Raw genomic sequence first — 18,256 nt, forward strand, 5'->3', positions numbered from 1 at the left:
AGACATTGGCAGAACAAGGAGTCTTAATAAAATGAAAAAGGAGTTATATTTTCAAAGAAAGGCCATAGCACTGTATTGTGGGAACTTTGTTTACAAAGCCATCAAAAAGAAGATAGTCATACCCCCTAAAACACTGCATGGAAGAACAGATATCAAGGGAAAACTATTGCATTATTTTGTCTGGAAAGTGTAATCTTGGTTCCCAAACTGATTTCAGATAGTTTGGGTGGGAGCTCACTTTGGTTTTACTATAACATGGTATATTATTTTGCTATTGCTGGGATCAAAAAAAATACCATGATCAAAAGCAACTTAAGGAAGAAAGGGTATAAAAGGGTTTGTTCTGGCTTACAACCGGAGGGCTGGAGCTGACCATGGCACAGCAGCGGGAGTGGGAAGTAGAGAGGTGAGTTCCATCCACATGCTCCTGACCTCGGCGCCATCTTGCTAGCTCCTGTTACCTAGTTTTCATCACGATTTCAAGCTGAATTCTTACAATTCAGAGTAAATAAGAGAAATGTGTGTACTAGTGCTTCTCTTTTTTGCTGTGACAAAATCCATGGCAGAAGTTCCTTACGGAAAGAAGGCTTGAGGGCACAGTCCATGGTGGCAGGGAAGTCACGACAGCGGGGGTCACACTGTAGCCACAGTTAGCTCCAGCGCGCTCTCTCTCTCTCTCTCTCTCTCTCTCTCTCTCTCTCTCTCTCTCTCTCTCTCTCGTTTTTGTTTTTTTGAGACAGGGTTTTTCTGTAGCTTTGGAGCCTGTCCTGGAACTAGCTCTGTAGACCAGGCTGGCCGCGAACTCACAGAGATCCACCTGCCTCTGCCTCCCAAGTGCTGGGATTAAAGGCATGGCCTGGCTTCCAGCTCTCCCTTTATGCAGTGCAGGATCCTAGCCCATAAGATGATGTCATCACCTTCATCATGGGTTCTCCCCAGTGAACCTTTCTGGAGGTTCATTTAGACACATTTAGAGGTGTTTCCCTGGTGTTCTGAATCCCACCAGGATTACACTGAAGATTAACTATTGCTATACGGAATCCAGGGCATTTCTGCAGGAGCAGAGGGAGTATAGGCTATTGTGAGCCAACAGGTGGCGATGCAACGCCCTCTGGCACTATGGAAGGGTTGGTCTGCTGGTTAAGATACACACACATCAAGTGTATCAGTCACCCACAGCCAGGCATAAGGTCTTGTTGGTTTTGCTGCTCCATGGCTTCCACAGTGCTTGCATGGTTGTTCGTGTTCCTAAAGACCACATGCTTGCATTCAGACACTCAGTCTTGACAGCACAGAAGAAAAATATTCTTGTAGTAACATTTATAAAGGAGTTTCAGGAAGCCCAGGCAGCTCTCTTCAGTAGAATGGGTAAGAAAATATAACCTAAACATCTATTTTATGTTTTTATAATTATTTATTGTGGGGTATTTATTGTGGTGTGTGTTGTGTGTGTGTGTGTGTTCATTCTACCAGATATATGTGGTCATCAGAGGGCAATTTTCAGAAGTTGCTTCTGTCCTTCTACCATAAAGGTCCCAAGAATGGGACTCAGGTTGTCAGAGTTGGCAACAAGTACCTCTACCCACTGAGCTATCTGGTCAACTCCTATCTATTTTTTTTTTAAACAACTACATGCAGTTGCAAAAATAAATTAAATATACTGATAGTAATGCAAATAGATTGTAACACAGTATCAAGTAAAGAACAGAATTTATAACGCTTTGAGTTATGGGACAAACATAAACCAACACAATATATTTCTCAAGGATACCTAGATATATAGCGGCATTGATGAATTGTTAGAGAGGGAGGACTAGACCTGGAAACAGGGAACTAGGAGAAATGATCCAACCACATAACCAGGACTATGGCGGCAGGAGGCCCTGAACTATGTAACAGTTGGGACAGTTAGATGATGGGCCAGGAAAGCAAGCAGGCCTCACTGGTGCATTTGTTTCCCTCTGCTCTTAACAGTGGTAGACGTTATGTGATTAGCTGCTCTGAGTTCCTGCCGGGACTCCCGCTCGGTGATGAGCTGTAACCTGTAACTGGAAGCCAAATGGACCCTTTCCTTCTTTAACTTGCCTGTTGTCAGGCTATCTTGTCACAGCAACAGAAGTGAAACTAGGACAAGGACTGTGTGCTTTAAATTTAGCCTTATGATTCACTCCGCTCTCTGCAAGCAAGGCCTGACAGACCAAAGCAAGCCCAACAGACTGCTGGGCTGTGCAGCGATTGTAACCATTGATCCTCATGGCCAGTGTTTCTCCTGTTCATCTCAGCCCTCCTGCATATCTAAGCTTATCAAATCTCTTCCAACCACGTGGTACCTCTACACTACATACTAGATGACTCCTAGTGTACCTTGAGTGCTTCTCAGGGGGACTTGGAGGTGATTACACCATATCACAGCAAACCTAGCTGGACTCCCCTTCGGCCTCTGGTCCTTGTGTTTATAAATCTAGTTACTAAAGTGTTTCTCAAACTTCCTGTCTAAAACACACAATTCCTAAACCCTGCTTCTCTGAGCTTGCACCTGCCCTTGTATCTGTCTCCGTGGGTGAGCCCTCAGTTCTGTTTATACACCAGGATGGACTTCTTATCAACTGTCAGTTCTAGCTATAACCTGAATCTACACCCCAACGAAATGCTCCCTTAAGGCAAGGTGACACACATGTCACTGGGACTAATATCACAGTCTACTAAGGATCCCTTCTGTCCATGCGTCCTGTGGTCTTTTCCCCTCCCAGCACCTAGAAAGACCATTTAAAGTTATACCTGGCCTCTAGGACCCTCTCTGGTGGCAATTTCTATCACACAGCTTGGCTCTGTCAGCCCGAGCCTTGCTTCTCCTCTTTGGCATACACACCAAAACAGTTACTGCTCATGGAACTTCACCTGTAGGGGGATCCTTTCTATGTGGAATATTCTAGTAGGTGCTTCTGGTGCCTTGACTATATTATATCTGCTCGGGCCTCAGGGTTTTGGTGCAGATGGCCAAGATACACCTCCTATGTGTCTTTGCGGGCAGCTTTTGTTTGGTGGGAACCTTTACAGTCTCTGCAGATGAACAGGCCATAAGCACCAGATATTTGTTCCATGGTAGCAGCTGCCAGCTGAAGAGGTGGGGCTTGGGGTGGGAAGATGCAGAGGCTCATGCTCTACACTGGATCCCAGCATCCCTGGGAGGTAGCACACTGCTAACACAGCCGTGGCTTCCTTCCTTCCAGTGTTAGTTACTTCTCTTATTGCTCTGACAAGATACTCGATGAAAAGCAGTATGGAGGTAAAGGGGTTTATTTTGTCTCCAAGTTTGAAGGTCCAGGCCATCGTGGTGGAAAGGCGTTGTGTCAGGAGTGTGAGGCTGCTGGACACATCACTCACAGTCTGGAAGCAGAGACAGATGGATGCTGGTGCTGGGTCTACTTTTCTCTTGTTTTTCAGTCTGGGATCCCAGTTCATGGAACTATGCCTCCTACGTTCAGGATGTATCTTTCCTCTCCAGTTAATTTTCTTCTGTAAACATCCTCATAGACACACCCAGAGATGTGGTTTCCATGGCGAGTCTATGCCTAGTCAAGGTGATAATGAAGATTAGATGTCAAGCGTCTATTCTCTGACTCACTTCCTCACTCCCTTCCCACGGCTTCCTGAGAAGCCTTTCACACAATCTACTTGCTCATGACGGTCTGCCTTCGGGTCACTTCAGGAAGAATCCATCCTAAGTTGCCCCTCCCATACCAGGCTTCAGCTTAGACATCACCTCCTGGGACACGTAGTTTACCGTGGTGGTAGCAGAACAGGGAAGTTGGCAGAACCAAATGGCCTAGATACAAAGTCTGGCTCCTTTGTGAACATGGATTCCCTATACTTGACTTTCTCATCTTCGGAATGAGACTAACAGTCTATCTCAGTGGGTTGCTATGGCAGTTAGATGCAGGAATGAACACAATGTACTTAGAATCTGGCTTTTGTGCTCTAAGGATTTAACAGACATCTTACAATCCCTGCGCATCCCAGCTGAGATAGGGCTCGGCCTTGGCACGCATTATTCTTTTCCTTTGCCTTTCCCCCTACTGAGCACACCACTGTCTGACATTCACTTCTGTCCATTCATTCTTTGTCTTTCCGAATGCTCCCCTTGGCGCGTGAACACAAGGACATGTTGTATAGTTACCGCCACCCGCCCATAGCTCCTAGCATGGGGCCCGGCGCACAGCACATGCCCAAGGACATTTGTTCAGTAAATAACTCTCAGCTAACACCATTTAAAGACTCAGAAAGTTTTCTCTTATGGTTTATCTCCCATTGGTCAACAAGATTAACAAGGATTTCTAGATTCTGGAGGCAGGAGCTCTACTGGAGGTGCATGCAGGCTTAAACAAGAAGTACAGAGATAACTTTGGTGTTCACTGCGGGGAAGGAGAGGGAACAGAGCAAGTTGACATTTCCAAGCAGGAAGATCCCAAGCTCTGCCACTTGTTTCCCGTGAAGATGGGGAGGTGAAAGAAATGGGAGGAAATAGGTGTGGGGGAAGGTACTGTATCTAGTTTGGGTCCTATTATGTTAGAAGAGGCTGGGGCCCTGATGGAGACAACTCTTGGTGCTGAGCTATGGATATTCATCTTGGGACTGAGGTGGTAGCCCCAACATTAGCTTGTGGGTATGTTGTCGCCTGAGAAAGTTGAAGCATCAGCAGGGAATGAGATCACCAACTTTTATCCAGAGAGAATCCCAAGCTCCATCCCAAGTCCTCTCAAGGCCAAGATGGGGCCCACCTCTGGGATCTTTGTCCCAGTGAGAAGGGTCTGAACTCCAAGGTTCCTATGCATATATATCAGGGTGCACTTATTGTAATTATTCAGCCACAGATAAGGCTGCACTCTGGGTTCTAAGCCACACGCAGACCGACTCTCAGGCAATGGCCTGAATGTTAAAGAGCCCCGCGTGACCCACATGCGCGCATGTGTGGTTCCATCCACATGTGACTCAGCTAAACCCTTGTGTGTATCCGTGAGCCTGTCACCTGCGTCATCTGTGTATGACACGGTCACACCAACCCCCTGTGCACATTTGTGCTAGGCAGCTTTCAAAAGCTGGATGCGCCATCTTTCTCTGTCTCTCTCTGCACACCAATCCCTTGGCCTGTATTCACCCCCTCTAATAAACTCCTAAGCGGGTTTGTTGCAAATTTCGTGTTTCCTTCTCACTTGCACTAGGTAATTTCATATATATCCTTTGCTCTCATTGCACCATCACCTGATATCCCTGTGACTCTGGCCTCACCCCTGGGAGCCTGAAAGACCAGGTTAGATAACATCTCATCTGCTGAACTAACTACAGAGCAGAAAGTCCCAGGAATAAAGATTCATGAAAACATTGCCTGGGGTGGTAACAAACCAATCCCTGGGAAACAACAGGGATCAGAAGTAGTGGTCTTGGGGTCCCAGAGCAGTCCAGAGACCTGTAAGAATACCGGACTTCTGTGACTTTAGCAAGTGAGGCCTGGCCTTAGTGTCTGAGGCAGCCTTCAGGAACAGGGTTGTTGTGGAATAGTAGTTGGAGATGCCTTACATTTGTTTATGTAGAGCGTTTGTTTAATGATGCAAAGATGTGTTACATTCTTTTATGTTTCATTTGTTTAACACTGCGAAGCTCTGTTTCTTTGCCTGCCTGAAAAATTTGATTGGTCTAATAAAGAACTGAACGGATAGCAGCTACGCAAGAGAAAGGATAAATGGGACTGACAGGCAGAGAGAAAAAATAGGAGGAGAAATCTGGGAAGAGAAGATCAGGAAGCAAGAAAAGGAGAAGGAAAGGAGGATGCCAGGGCCCAGCCACACAACACATAGCCAGACACAGAATAAGGAGGACAGAAAAGATACAAAGAAATAGAGGAAGGTAAAAGTCTAAGTACAAAAGATAGACGGGATAATTTAAATTAAGAGAAACTGGCTGGAAACAAGCCAAACTAAGACTGGGCTTTCACAAGTAAGAAAATGACTCCGTGTGATATTTGGGGAGCTGGGTGGAGGGCCCCTAAAGAGCAAAAGAATAAAGAGTAAAAACAACCAACAACAGAGGGCTCTTGAGGTTCTATCGCATAGACTTAGATTCCCTGATTTGTGATCTGCAGGTTTGGGGCAGATTGTATATTATCTGAGTCTTGGATGACAAGGACGTGACAAGAACAAATGTGGAGGCTGCAGAGATGGCCCAGTGGTTAAGAGGACAGACTACTCTTGCAGAGGGCCCAAGTTTGGTTTCCAGCAACCACAATTGCCTCTAACAACAGGTCCAGAGAATCTGATGCCCTCTTCTGGCCTCTGTGGGCACTGTTCTCAAGCACAGGTAGACATGAGCACTCAAGCGTATGCATGCATGTGTGTGTGTACACACAGACACACATGCAGACACACACAGAGACACATACACACAGACCCAAACTTCAAGAATAACAAAGGAATAGCTGGATGTGGTGGAACACACCTTTAATCCCAGCACTTGGGAGCCAGAGGCAGGTGGATCTCTGAGTTCGAGACCAGCCTGGCCTGCAGAGTGAGTTCCAGGAGAGCCAGGGCTACACAGAAAAACCCTGTTTTGAAAAACAAAACAAAACAGAATAACAAAGGAAAATAACAAATTCATCCTTCTCCTCACAGGATTGTGATATTAATAATCTGTAGATGGGACTCTTGTCAGGCCCAGTGCATAGCGAGTGTCAGTTAGTGGTGGCTGCTATGATAACTAAACACCTCAGGTTCACCTTGCACTCGTGGGAAAGAGAGATTGGATATGGGAATTAGTTCACACAAGTCTACAGGGCCTGTAAGAGGCAGAGCAGGAACTGCTTGAAATACACATTGAAATTAATTATTGCTATACTCTTTGGTAGAAATGGGCAAACTTTATATCTCCCAGAATCCTCTTCTGGTCTAGCACAAGGTTTTTTATAGCAAGGCTGGAAGCTGGTGAGGAAAGATTAAATGAGCAAATGAACAGCAGACTGAAGGACTAAAAGAAGCGGATAATGAGCCTCCTGTTATGTCCCGTTGACTCTGGCCTTTCTCTGGTTCCACGCTGCAAACTGTTAGAGCCGAAATCAGGATGCAGTCTGGCACAGTTTCTCATTAGCTGGTGTGCACAAGTGTGTGTGTGAGCAGCCTGCGCCTGTGCGTGTGTTCATTGAGATTAACATGGGAATAAATCACAGATGTTTAATCTCCTTGGTCGCTGACAGGCCAGTTAAGCAGAAGTTATCAGGGACATAATTTAACTTGCGTTTCTTTTTCCGCTTCCATCAATCTCGGTGTGGACAGTTGTGGACTGCAAAGCACCTCATGAATTAATAAAGCGACGTCAGCGTCTCTGGCCTTTGCTGCTGTATTGACTTCATTGATGGATTTGACCACAATAAACAGCAAGGAACTCATTTTCTGCCCAATATGCAGCAGTGCTAATCCTCAGACACAAAAAGAAGATCTGTGAAGGGGCCTAAGGTGGAGCAGAGAGGGCCATGTTCCTGCAGCACAGATTTCCAGAGCTGGTGTCCTAATGGGCGCCTCCTTGTGACTTAAAGTGTCCGGGATTCCACAGAAGCCTCCAGCGTGTCTGGGGTGCCTTGTAGTGTGTCAGTGCAGACAGCTCATCATCTGAGGAAATAAGGCCGTGAGAAACAATCATGATGCATGCAGAGGTCTCTGAGGCAGGGTGATGACAAGTTTGAGCTGGGGGAGGGGCTTGCCTTGGCGAGTTTTCTCAGGGCTGCAACAACATACCTGGGAAAGCAACTGAGGGAAAGGGGGAGGGGAGAAGGGGGAGGGAAGAAAGGGGAAGGAAGGAAGGACGGGGACAAAGGGAAGGAAGAGGGAAGGGGAGAAGAAAAGAGGGGAAAGGGAGGGAAGGAAAAGGGAAGAAGAGAGGGAGGGAGGAATGGAAGGAATGGGGAGGGAGGGAAAAGGGTTTATTTTGGCTCAGTTTGAGGATTCAGTCTCTTGTGGTGGGGAAGGTGGCGGGAGCTTGAGGCAGCTGGTCACTTTGACTCCACAGTCAGGAGGCAGGATAGATGGAAGTTGGTGCTAGCTCCTGTTCTCCTTTTGATCCAGTCCAGGACCCCAGCCTGTGGGATGGCCCCGCCCATGTTCAGAGTGAGCCTTCCAACCTCCCTTGGCTTAATCTAGGAACTCCATCAAGTTGCGACCTCAGGCTTGTCTCCTAGGTGGCTCTAGATCTTAAAAAGGTGACAATTGATATAACCGTTACAGGATTTTACAGGTACTTCCCTCACTTTGAGTCCTCTCCCCACTCCAGGAGGAGCTGAAGACACAGCATCAGTAAAGTGCAAACACCCTAACCCAGCCGTGGTGTTCTGTTTCTAGGACTCTGTGTATGTAGGTGTTTACATGTGTCTGGTTCTGTCTGAAGTTCGGGGAGCATTTGGCTGGGACAGGGATGGTCACTTCCATGGGGGACATTTCCTGGACCTGTGAGCCCACTCCTGACACGGATAGAGGAGCTCCTCCGACTGTAGACAATTTCATGATAAGATCAAAACTTCTAAAAGCTGAGATGTGACAAGGACATATAATGTCACCAATATAAGCGATAATTATCTCTTAGTTAGCTGAAGCAGGAAAATTGTGAGTTCAAGCTAGTCTGGGCTACCCAACAGGAGCCAGTCTCAAAATATTATCAAAATTATGCTGAGGAGATAGGTCGGTGGGTAAGAGTGCTTGCTGCACCAAGATGGGGATGTGAGTTTGGATCCCCAGAATGACACCACCCAACATCCCCCACCACCACATACACACACCAGAGTACAGCCACATAGGCCTATAATGCGGAGGCAAGGACAGTAGGCCCAGGGCAATCACTGGGGCTTGCTGGCCACCAGCCTAGCCAAAAATTGGTGAGCTCCAGGTTCAGTGAGAGACTCTGGCCTCCACGCATGCCCATGAACACAAGCACCCACACATACATGCATATGTACATATAAAAATTATTATAATTTATAGAACACAGTGAAAGGAGGGTCCAGGCAGGCTTTTATATGCTGCATTCGAAAGAAGAAAGAGTTGAGATCAGTAACATAAATTTCCACTTTAGGAAACCAGAAGAATTAGACTGTTCAGGCCACAGAATGTAGAAGAAAGGAGTAATAAGAAATTACAACGAAAATCAATAACGTTGAAAACATGAATCAATATAGACAAAAATCAATGCAACCAAAATCTGGTTCTTTTCAAAATACTGATAAAATCAATAGGTATTCAGCCACGCTAACTGAGAAAAGGGAAAAGATACCAATTGTTAATTTCATAATCTAAATAGAGATGTCAGTACAGATGTGCGGAGTAGAAGTAAAATCAAAGAACAGGATGAAGAACTCTACGCCCACAAAATCAATGAGCTAGATATAAGTGGACCACTTTCGTTTTTGTAAACACAACCTGCCAAAACTCATTGAAGTAGTGGACAATCTGAGTGGACCTATATTTGTTACTATTAAATCAATAATTAATCCTCTTTCGAAACTAGAAAAGTAGCAGGCCCCAAAGGCTTCACGGGTGAGTCTGCAAACATTTAAGAAGAATGGCACCGAGTTCTCTGAAGTTTCTTTCAGACGATGGAAGCAGAGGAAACATGTCATTCCACAAGACCAGCATTGGCTTAATATCCAAACCAGGCAAAATATTACAAGGAAAGAAAATTACAGACCATTGTCACTCATACACATGGATGCAAATATCCTTTAACAAGATATATCGGCAAATCAAATCCGACATTGTATAAAGAGTTATACCACATAATCAAGTGGGATTTATCCCAAATATATAAGACATGTCCAACTTTTAAAAGATCAGTTAGTAAACTTTATTTAATAAATTTAATAAATACAATTTATTTAATAAAATCATCCCACAAACAGGGAAAGAGGATAAAAACACATAGTCATATCAATAAATAGAAGAAAGTAATTCGAGAAAATCTACACCTAGATGTGACTAAAATAGCTAAATAAGGGCTGGGTGTGGTGGTGCAAATGTTCAATCCCAGCACTTGAGAAGCAGAAACAAGTGGATCTCTGTGCGTTCAAGGCTTCCCTGGTAAAGCGTGAAACAATCCCACACCAGTTTGGATTCAAAGGGTTATTTATTTGAGGGGAAAAAACTTACAGAACACCGTCCTACACGACAGCCAAGAACCCACTTATGTTCATACCCAAGCAACTTGTTATAGATTAACAATGTTACAAGCAGGCTGTTGTTATTGGCAGGCTGCATTTTGCCATTACAAAGGAGGGACCAATCACTTTACTCCTTATCTTGAAAAGTAACCTTATAAGGAATCACAAATCTAAACTTTTGTTTATAAAAAACAGTCAGCTCTACTTTAAATCTTTAGGATGCATACCCACTCATCAATAGTTTTTTTTTTTTTATCAGATTAGGGCAGAAATGGGTACAAGAAATTAATCATCACCTTTGGCCATAAACCATTCCTAGCAAGAAAGGTACATCAACTAATGATATTTGGGCTGCTTTGTTCTTATTCCTGACCTTAATGAGTTTCTCACTTAACTGTTTCTTTCTAAAACTTTAAATTATCTTCTTGAGTTTTTCAAACCTATTTAACAAGAACATCTTAGTTTAACTTTAAATTATTTTCAAAGCTTTGTTTCAGCTATGATGCACTGTGAAACACCCCCCAACATTAAGATTAAAAGAATTTAAGCTAGCTGGGATACTGGGACTCATTTGTTTTCCTTAATCATTAACCTAAGCCAGTCTATACAGATCCTCACTAGGAACTCATGTGTTCTAGCAGTGTGACATTTCCTTGTTTATTTTTAACCATTAAAATTCTATTTAAACTAACATAATTATATAAACTCATTGTTTCAGTTAGACAGTACACCTTAGGAAGAAATCATCTTCATAATCCACAGGTAAAAATACCCTGTAGAGTGGGATGTGTCCATGAGATAAACACACTACGTTACAGTCAGTGGGGAATCTCACCACACCCATTCACACCACGCTAGATACCAGAGAAAGATGGCAGCGGCAAACACGTAAAGGTACAGGAAAAGCAAAGGCATTCTAGGGTCTGAGATTCACTCAACAGGCATTTTCCTCCTGGTGGGCTGACGCTTCGAACTTCAATTCCCATCTACTGCTTCTCTGACAAGGCCACCGGCACTCCAGGAATGGCACGGCTCACGGTGGGCTGCACCCCCCTCATAGATCACTAATGGAGAAAATGCCTTACAACTGGATCTCATGGAGGCATTTCCTCAACTGAGGCTCCTTCCTCTCTGATGACTCTAGCTTGTGTCAAGTTGACACAGAAAACCAGCAGTACACTCATAATAGCCAGTACAAGCTGGGAAGACAGGCAGATCGGAGGACGACTTGACTTTTAGACTTTTCTATAAAGTTATAGTCATCGAAAATTTTGTAAAAGAACACAGAAACTTCTTGAAGGAACAGACTCCAGAGCAGGCGCTAGCGACCCATAGAAATACAGCTAATTGCTTTGGCAAGGAAGCACATGTAATACAGTGGATTATATGTTATTAATTATTATATATATTAAGATAGTTTTCTCAATAAACCATGCTAGAGCAATTAAGTAGCTATGTACAAGCAAAGAATTGAGATTGTACTCTGCTTCCTCAGTTAGGGTGGAATCTTTATGTCTCTCACAAACACCAGCTTAAAATGAATCACGGATCATGCGTTGTGGTTTGGAAGGCTTGGTCCCCTTTTCCAGAATGTTCAGAGGTGCGGTTTGGAAAGGTGATGGTGTTGTGAGATTGTTAGCTTGGTCGGGGGTTAATTCACTGCTGATTTCATAGCTGAATGTACGGTCAGGAAATAAGTCCCAATTGAGGAAAGGCTGTCACTCAGCCAGGGCCTGTGAGGAAGGAGTTAGCCCTCCTTAGGCAGTAAGGGGGAGAAGGCCCATGGTAAGACCCCAAGCTGATCAGGTAACTTAAGAACAAAGAGTACAGTTTAAGAAAGAGCCAGTGAGACACCAGCCAGTGTTGGAGACAGGAAATATCTATAGGGTCAGGACATGCAAAGCCAGCCAGGGTTAGCAGCTGCACGCAAGTCAACGCAACAGAAGTGGTTCAACACTAGACCACCCTCCTAACTGAGGAATCAGAGTGCGATTTGCTCCTTCGTTTGGGTCACATGGGCATGCACAGTGTGGGCCCTCTTTCCCCCTGATACCCACTATTGGCTCATTCTGTTATTCACCCAGAATTAATCAACCTCAATAAAAATTACCTCAGTCTGCTTACTTCTGCTATGGAGTCTGATGAACAGCCTGTCCCAATCTCCTTTTCCCTCTCTCGGGCCTTCTCATGCCCAGGAATTCCTCTCACCTTTCCTTAATTTCTCACTTTTCCTGAATAAATAAATCTTTACTTGGCTCTCTTCTCCATTTTCCGCATTTTTATCTCTCAGTCACATAAGATAAAGACCCCAGAACCACTGATCCAGGTGGACATTTGGTAACTGTTGATTGACTGACACCTTAGTGTCTGTGTGAAGCCCATCTGCTCTGAGAGAGGCTCCTTGCCTCCCGAAGGCCTGTATCCCTGTGGCAAGTGAATCTTGTCAGTCACTAGTGCCTTCCTCTGTCTTTATGCTCTTCTTGCTGGGTGTCCTGGGGGTAGCAACCTCCTCTGAAACTCTCTGCTGTGATCCTCTGCCTTGTCTGAGGCCTAAAACAATGGAACCAGCAAACTAGCCCTCGGCTGTGAAACCAGAACAAATTCTTTCTACTCCAAGTTGACATCCACAGGTGTTTTGTTGTGGTGATGAGAAGATAAGTAAGACATTATCATACATGTAGAATTCCCAGAACATGAAACACACACGCATTTGGATGCTCTTAGATTTGGGCTGACTTTTATTTATCATGCCAAAGACATGATCCCTGAAGGAAATCATTGATAAACAAAATCCATCTGCATGGAAATATTCTCTCTGCAAAAAAATGGTGCTTTGAAAATGAAGGTAAGCCACAGGTGGGGAGGTGGCGAGGCCACTGATAAAAAACTAATATCTAATCACAAAGAATGCTTAAAACCCATCAATTAGGATATGAACAGGTCAATGTCTTTAGTAGATGTCTCACCAAAGAGATAAACATCCAGAAAAATGTGCAAATGAAAAGTTGTCCTGCATATTATGTCATCTGATGAAGACCGACACTAAAAGGAAACCCCACACTAGCTCATAGTTAAATATAATAAAGGGTTATTTATTTAGGGGTAAACTCACAGATCACAGTCCTCTGCACGAAAGGGGAACAGGAACAGAATCATGCAGCTGGAAGAGAGGGCTACCAAGTGCTTTACATCAGCATTTATAGTATAAGAGGTCACGCCCAAGTGGGTGGGGAACTTAAAGGCTACTGGCTGTAGGATTTCCTACAACACCTCCCCATTTTGTTTAAATCAGAAAGTTCTAAGCATAATACAAAATTATATACAATAGGAACAAATATCAGGCATAAAAATTAGAATTACAACCAGCATAAACAATATCAAGCAAGAAACATGTGATAAATGTTTCAATAGTTACCCTATCCTAAGGAGTTTAAGTCTTGTATTATAAATAACTTGGCCAAGTCATGAGAGGAAAGTAACTATGACTATCTAGTCTTCAACCACAAGGGAGTCCCGAGAACAGAAATAATACTACCTGAGTAATCAGGAAGTGCAATCAAGCAACTTCCAAAATGTGCAACAAATGACAGAGACAACTGGCTACCAGGGCAATCACCCAAAGTCTCATTTGCAATATTGGAGTAACCAACTTTGGCTAAGGCCTAGAGTAACTGACAGACCATTTTCAGAGGCAAGAAATTTTTCAAAACCATCTTACCTTGTCTTAGCAAGATTTGACAGTCTTTTTTCTTCTATCCTGCTTGTCCTATTTGGACATGGTGCATTTTGTCAGTGGTCAATGCATGGGCGGTTCCTTGCCCAAAGGCCAGTTTTGCCAAAAAGAAAACAAGCTCCAAGTGGAGTGTTTTCGGTGCTCAACATTCTCTCAGGAATAGATTGTTGCTACCAGAAGCAGTCATGTCTCACATCAACAGAACCTAAGTTATTTAAATGTCATATTCTATAGCTCTTTGAAGTAGTTGGAGATTACTTATCTGTGCAGAATACAATCTCTATGTATCTAAAGAACCTGATTAGTCTAACTATAAGTATGACAAACATAGGTGACTATTGACCTATAATTCTTAATACCTATATAACTTAAAGACTAAGACTTCATATTAGAATATTAAACAATCTTTAAACAACTGTGCAACAAATAAGGACAATGATCTCAAAATGTGGACATGTATAAGTATCTTGATCAGCGGTAGAAATGTATATTGCAAAATGATAAATATATCCTAAAATTGCATCAATATTCAAAATGTCTTAAGCAGAGGTAGAAGCATACATGCATACAATATGACAAAATAACTTTGCCTAGGTATACAAATATTGTTGATGAAATAGGAACATATTCAATATAATTTAAGTTTCTATCAATATACAAGAATCTATACCAATATAAATTGCCTACAAATAATAGCTCACAAATATTCACTCTATTATTCACTATTATTTTTAGTGTGAGTAAGCACACACTAATCTATTATTCCATCCAATTTCCTCCCTTATTTTTTCAAAGAGATCCCTGAACCTACATAATTTTCCCTAACCCCTAACCCTATAACAGTTATAATCAACCCCAAAATGATGTCCCTAATCCTGAGGACAAACTTTGTTGGGAGAGGGAATGTCGTCTTTTAGAATTACTTCCAGCTGTCATAGGGGTGATGTTCTTTTTATGGGATCCTGTGAAAGTAAAATGATGGTTAAATTTCAAGATTACTGTCTAGTATAATTGCAAATAGTATTCAGTAGGTTTTTTTCTGAGGTTCTTATTTGGAGTTCTGGCCAGAATGTTATTTTAAAAAAGTACACCATTTCAACTAACAAAGTTGGAACCATCTTGAGCAGCTGGTACCCAAAACAGGTCTTATGGTAGCATTGTCAGCATCATGATGTCATACCAGTCAGGTGGAGTTGTTGCTGTGGGACCCCATCTTCTTTCCAGAAAAGATTACTATAGGAAAATTCATTGTTTATTGTGAAAAACTTTATTTATACAGACATTATTTATTTATACAGACATTATTTATACAGACATGTATTCAATGAAAGGTATGATAGAGACAAAAATAGGTATGGAGAAAAGTAAATTTTTTTCTAAATTCATTCTTCTTTCTGTCCCATACCAGATGGCTCCTGACATGAGACAGAAACTCTGAATTTTTTTTAAAAAAAAAACATGCTTGGATTTAGAGGAGGACAGAGCTGTTGTCCAACTACAAAGCCAGCTTTGATTTTTAAGTGAATCATGACTATTATTCTAGTTTAAGTTTAGAGATTCTTATCCTCAGATGACCTGTCCTCATAAATCATAATTCTCTTTGCTTAGTGATCCTATCTGGATAATTACCTTTTCCTCTTTAGGCATATAGATGTCCAGGGTCTCTTGACTTTTTGAAGATGAGTATTTTCCTGCAAAGACAAGAAGAGAACCCTGCCCCACCCTTATGAGGTTTCCTTACCACCTGTATGGTTGTTTCCTCTGTGGATGAGCCATCATTTATTTTTCTCAAAAGATTTCTCTTTTTCAAACTGAATCTTTATTAATTTTGATGGCATCCATAGTTTTTGTTGAAACAAGAGCAAAACTCCTCCCCCAATGTAGCACATCTCCTGGCTTCCGTTGTGAGGTTAACACATCCCTGAAATACACAGGCTGATTTAATTCAGAAGACTTTTCTATTACCCAATGTCTCTCTGCTGCTGTTATTCCATTCTCATTAGCATAAAAAACAAGGTCAATAAAGCATTATGTTATCTATTTCTGGGGGTATTTTCCATCCCTTTCTGTTTGTTGAACATTTATAGCTTGGTTTGATCTTTCTATAACTGCCTGGCCTATAGGGTTGTGTGGTATACCTGTAATATGCTTTATATTATAATAAGCAAAAAAAGTTTTCACTTTTTTTTTTTTTTTGGTTTTTCGAGACAGGGTTTCTCTGTGTTTTTGGAGCCTGTCCTGGAACTAGCTCTTGTAGACCAGGCTGGTCTCGAACTCACAGAGATCTGCCTGCCTCTGCCTCCCAACAGAGACATATGCTGGACCATTATCTGTCTTTATTTGCGCAGGTATACCCATGATTGCCAGGACTTCTAATAAATGTATGATTACTGAATCAGCCTTTTCTGAGCTCAAAGCTGTTGCCCATTGGAAACCTGAATAAGTGTCAATAGTGCAGTATACATATTTTAATTTTCCAAATTCTGCAAAGTAGAACACACCCATCTGCCAGATTTCATTTCTTTGAGTACTCTTTGGGTTATTCCCTGCAGGTAGTGGTGTTTGGTTATAGAAGGAGCAAGTAGGGCATCTCTTTATAATCTCCTTAGCTTATTGCTGTGTAATGGAAAACTCTTTTTTTTTAAAGCTTTGCTATTGAAATGATGCTTCTTATGAAATTCTGAGGCCTTAAATACATTTCCAATTAATAATCAATCAAATTTCTGCATTACCCTATGCTAGAGGACCTGGCAGACCCGTATGGGATCAGATGTGTGTTATGTATATGGAAAAAAAGCTTTTTCCTGATTATATATTGAACCTGTATGAATAATGAAGTCAATTCTGTATCCTCTGGTATAAATTCAGTGGTTTCAGTATGCCCAACAACTCTTTCTGCATATTGTGAATCAGTAACTATATTAAGAGGTTCTTTAAAATCCCCTAGTACCATCAGAATAGCACATAATTCTGCCTTTTGACAGAATTATAAGGGCTTTGTTCCACCTTACTTAAATCTTCTGATTTATAGCCTGCCTTTCCTGATTTATTTGCATCAGTATAGACTGTACAAGCTCCAGTTATTGGTGTGTCCTGTACAGTGTCCAAGTAGTTCTCTTTATAAAGTTAATTCTATCAGTTTGGGGATTATTTCCAATGGCTGATTTACAAAGTAGTGGCATAGGGTGGGGCTATTGAACATTTCCTATGGAAAGACGGTCTACAGGTATCTCCTAGTATGTTGAGAATTATTATAAGTAGGCACTGTGAAGGAAAATTTTTTTCTGTCCTTTTCTTGTAAGGGTATAGTGAAGACACAGTCTTTCAAATCAATAACTACAAGAGGCCATCCTTTTGGTAATAGAGAAGGAATTCCAGATTGTAGAAGACCCATAGGTTGAATTACCTTGTTGACAGCTCTTAGATCTGTCACCATTCTCCATTTACCAGATTTCTTTTTAACAACAAATACAAGAGAATTCAAGGACTGGTTGATTCTTCAATATGGTTAGGATCTAGATGCTCCTGTACCAGCTGTTCTAAAGCCTGAAGTTTATCTTCTGTTAATGGCCTTTGTTTAATCCATATTGGTTTCTCAGTTAACCATTTTAAAAGTAGGGCCATTGGTACCTCTAAGGGTTTGTTAGTTGCTTTGTGTTCTTGTACAGCCTGAATGGCTTGTGACCTTTGTGTATAGTACCTTATAATATCTTTCCCAGAATTATGAGTTTCTGGGACTGCAGGATTATTTTTTTTCCGGCGGACATCTTTATTAACAGATCATCAACTTCTCCAAATCTACAGCTGGAATTTCATCTTATTTCCATGCTGAGTCATGAACAGTGACAAAGCCAACCAGAGGCTACTCAAAGAAGACCAAGCTTTCATAGCTCACTTTCTTCTATAGGCAGAATATAAATAGATGCACTCTAGAATGCACAATGGCTTTAGTCACTATGGAATTTAAATGGGATCTTGAAGAATGTAGACAAATCCCGATGAAGGAAGGACGAGCTGAGATGCTGTGCAACTGTTTAAGGGTTCCTGGTGGTGCATCTCGGTCACTAGCTGAATCTTGCACTAACACCAAATGGAGATGCGGAAAACACACTAAGTTGACTTAGGGGTTGTGCACAGGAACCAAAAGGCAGGAAAATACTAAACATTGCTGAGAGCATCCACCCCAGGAAGGACTTTACCTTCCAGGAGCTCTAGACTGGCACCACCCCCAGTGCTCACATGGCTGACTTTATCCTCTGTATTCCATTTGGCACAGCAAGTGGCAGTATCTCCACTGCCTATGATAGTGATGCAACCCCTAGAAGTGGCTTTTACCA

The 18,256-nt window shown here is 42.4% G+C and overlaps 1 protein-coding gene across 1 annotated transcript in view; it reads right to left on the bottom strand.

Moving 5' to 3' along the window:
• Positions 1-17,834: 17,834 nt before the first annotated feature.
• Positions 17,835-18,256, bottom strand: part of LOC126510923 (phosphoglycerate kinase 1-like) — an 11,006-nt gene continuing 10,584 nt past the window's right edge. Inside the window, exon 2 of the mRNA XM_050157664.1 lies at positions 17,835-18,251. Coding sequence (XP_050013621.1) covers positions 18,078-18,251 — 174 coding nt within the window. The 3' untranslated portion in view covers positions 17,835-18,077. The remainder of the gene's footprint in view (positions 18,252-18,256) is intronic.

The sequence above is a fragment of the Alexandromys fortis genome, unplaced genomic scaffold (assembly GCF_014885135.2).
Source record: "Alexandromys fortis isolate MF-2015 unplaced genomic scaffold, M_Fortis_MF-2015_v1.1 scaffold_103, whole genome shotgun sequence".
In the NCBI taxonomy this organism is placed as follows: Eukaryota; Metazoa; Chordata; class Mammalia; order Rodentia; family Cricetidae; genus Alexandromys; species Alexandromys fortis.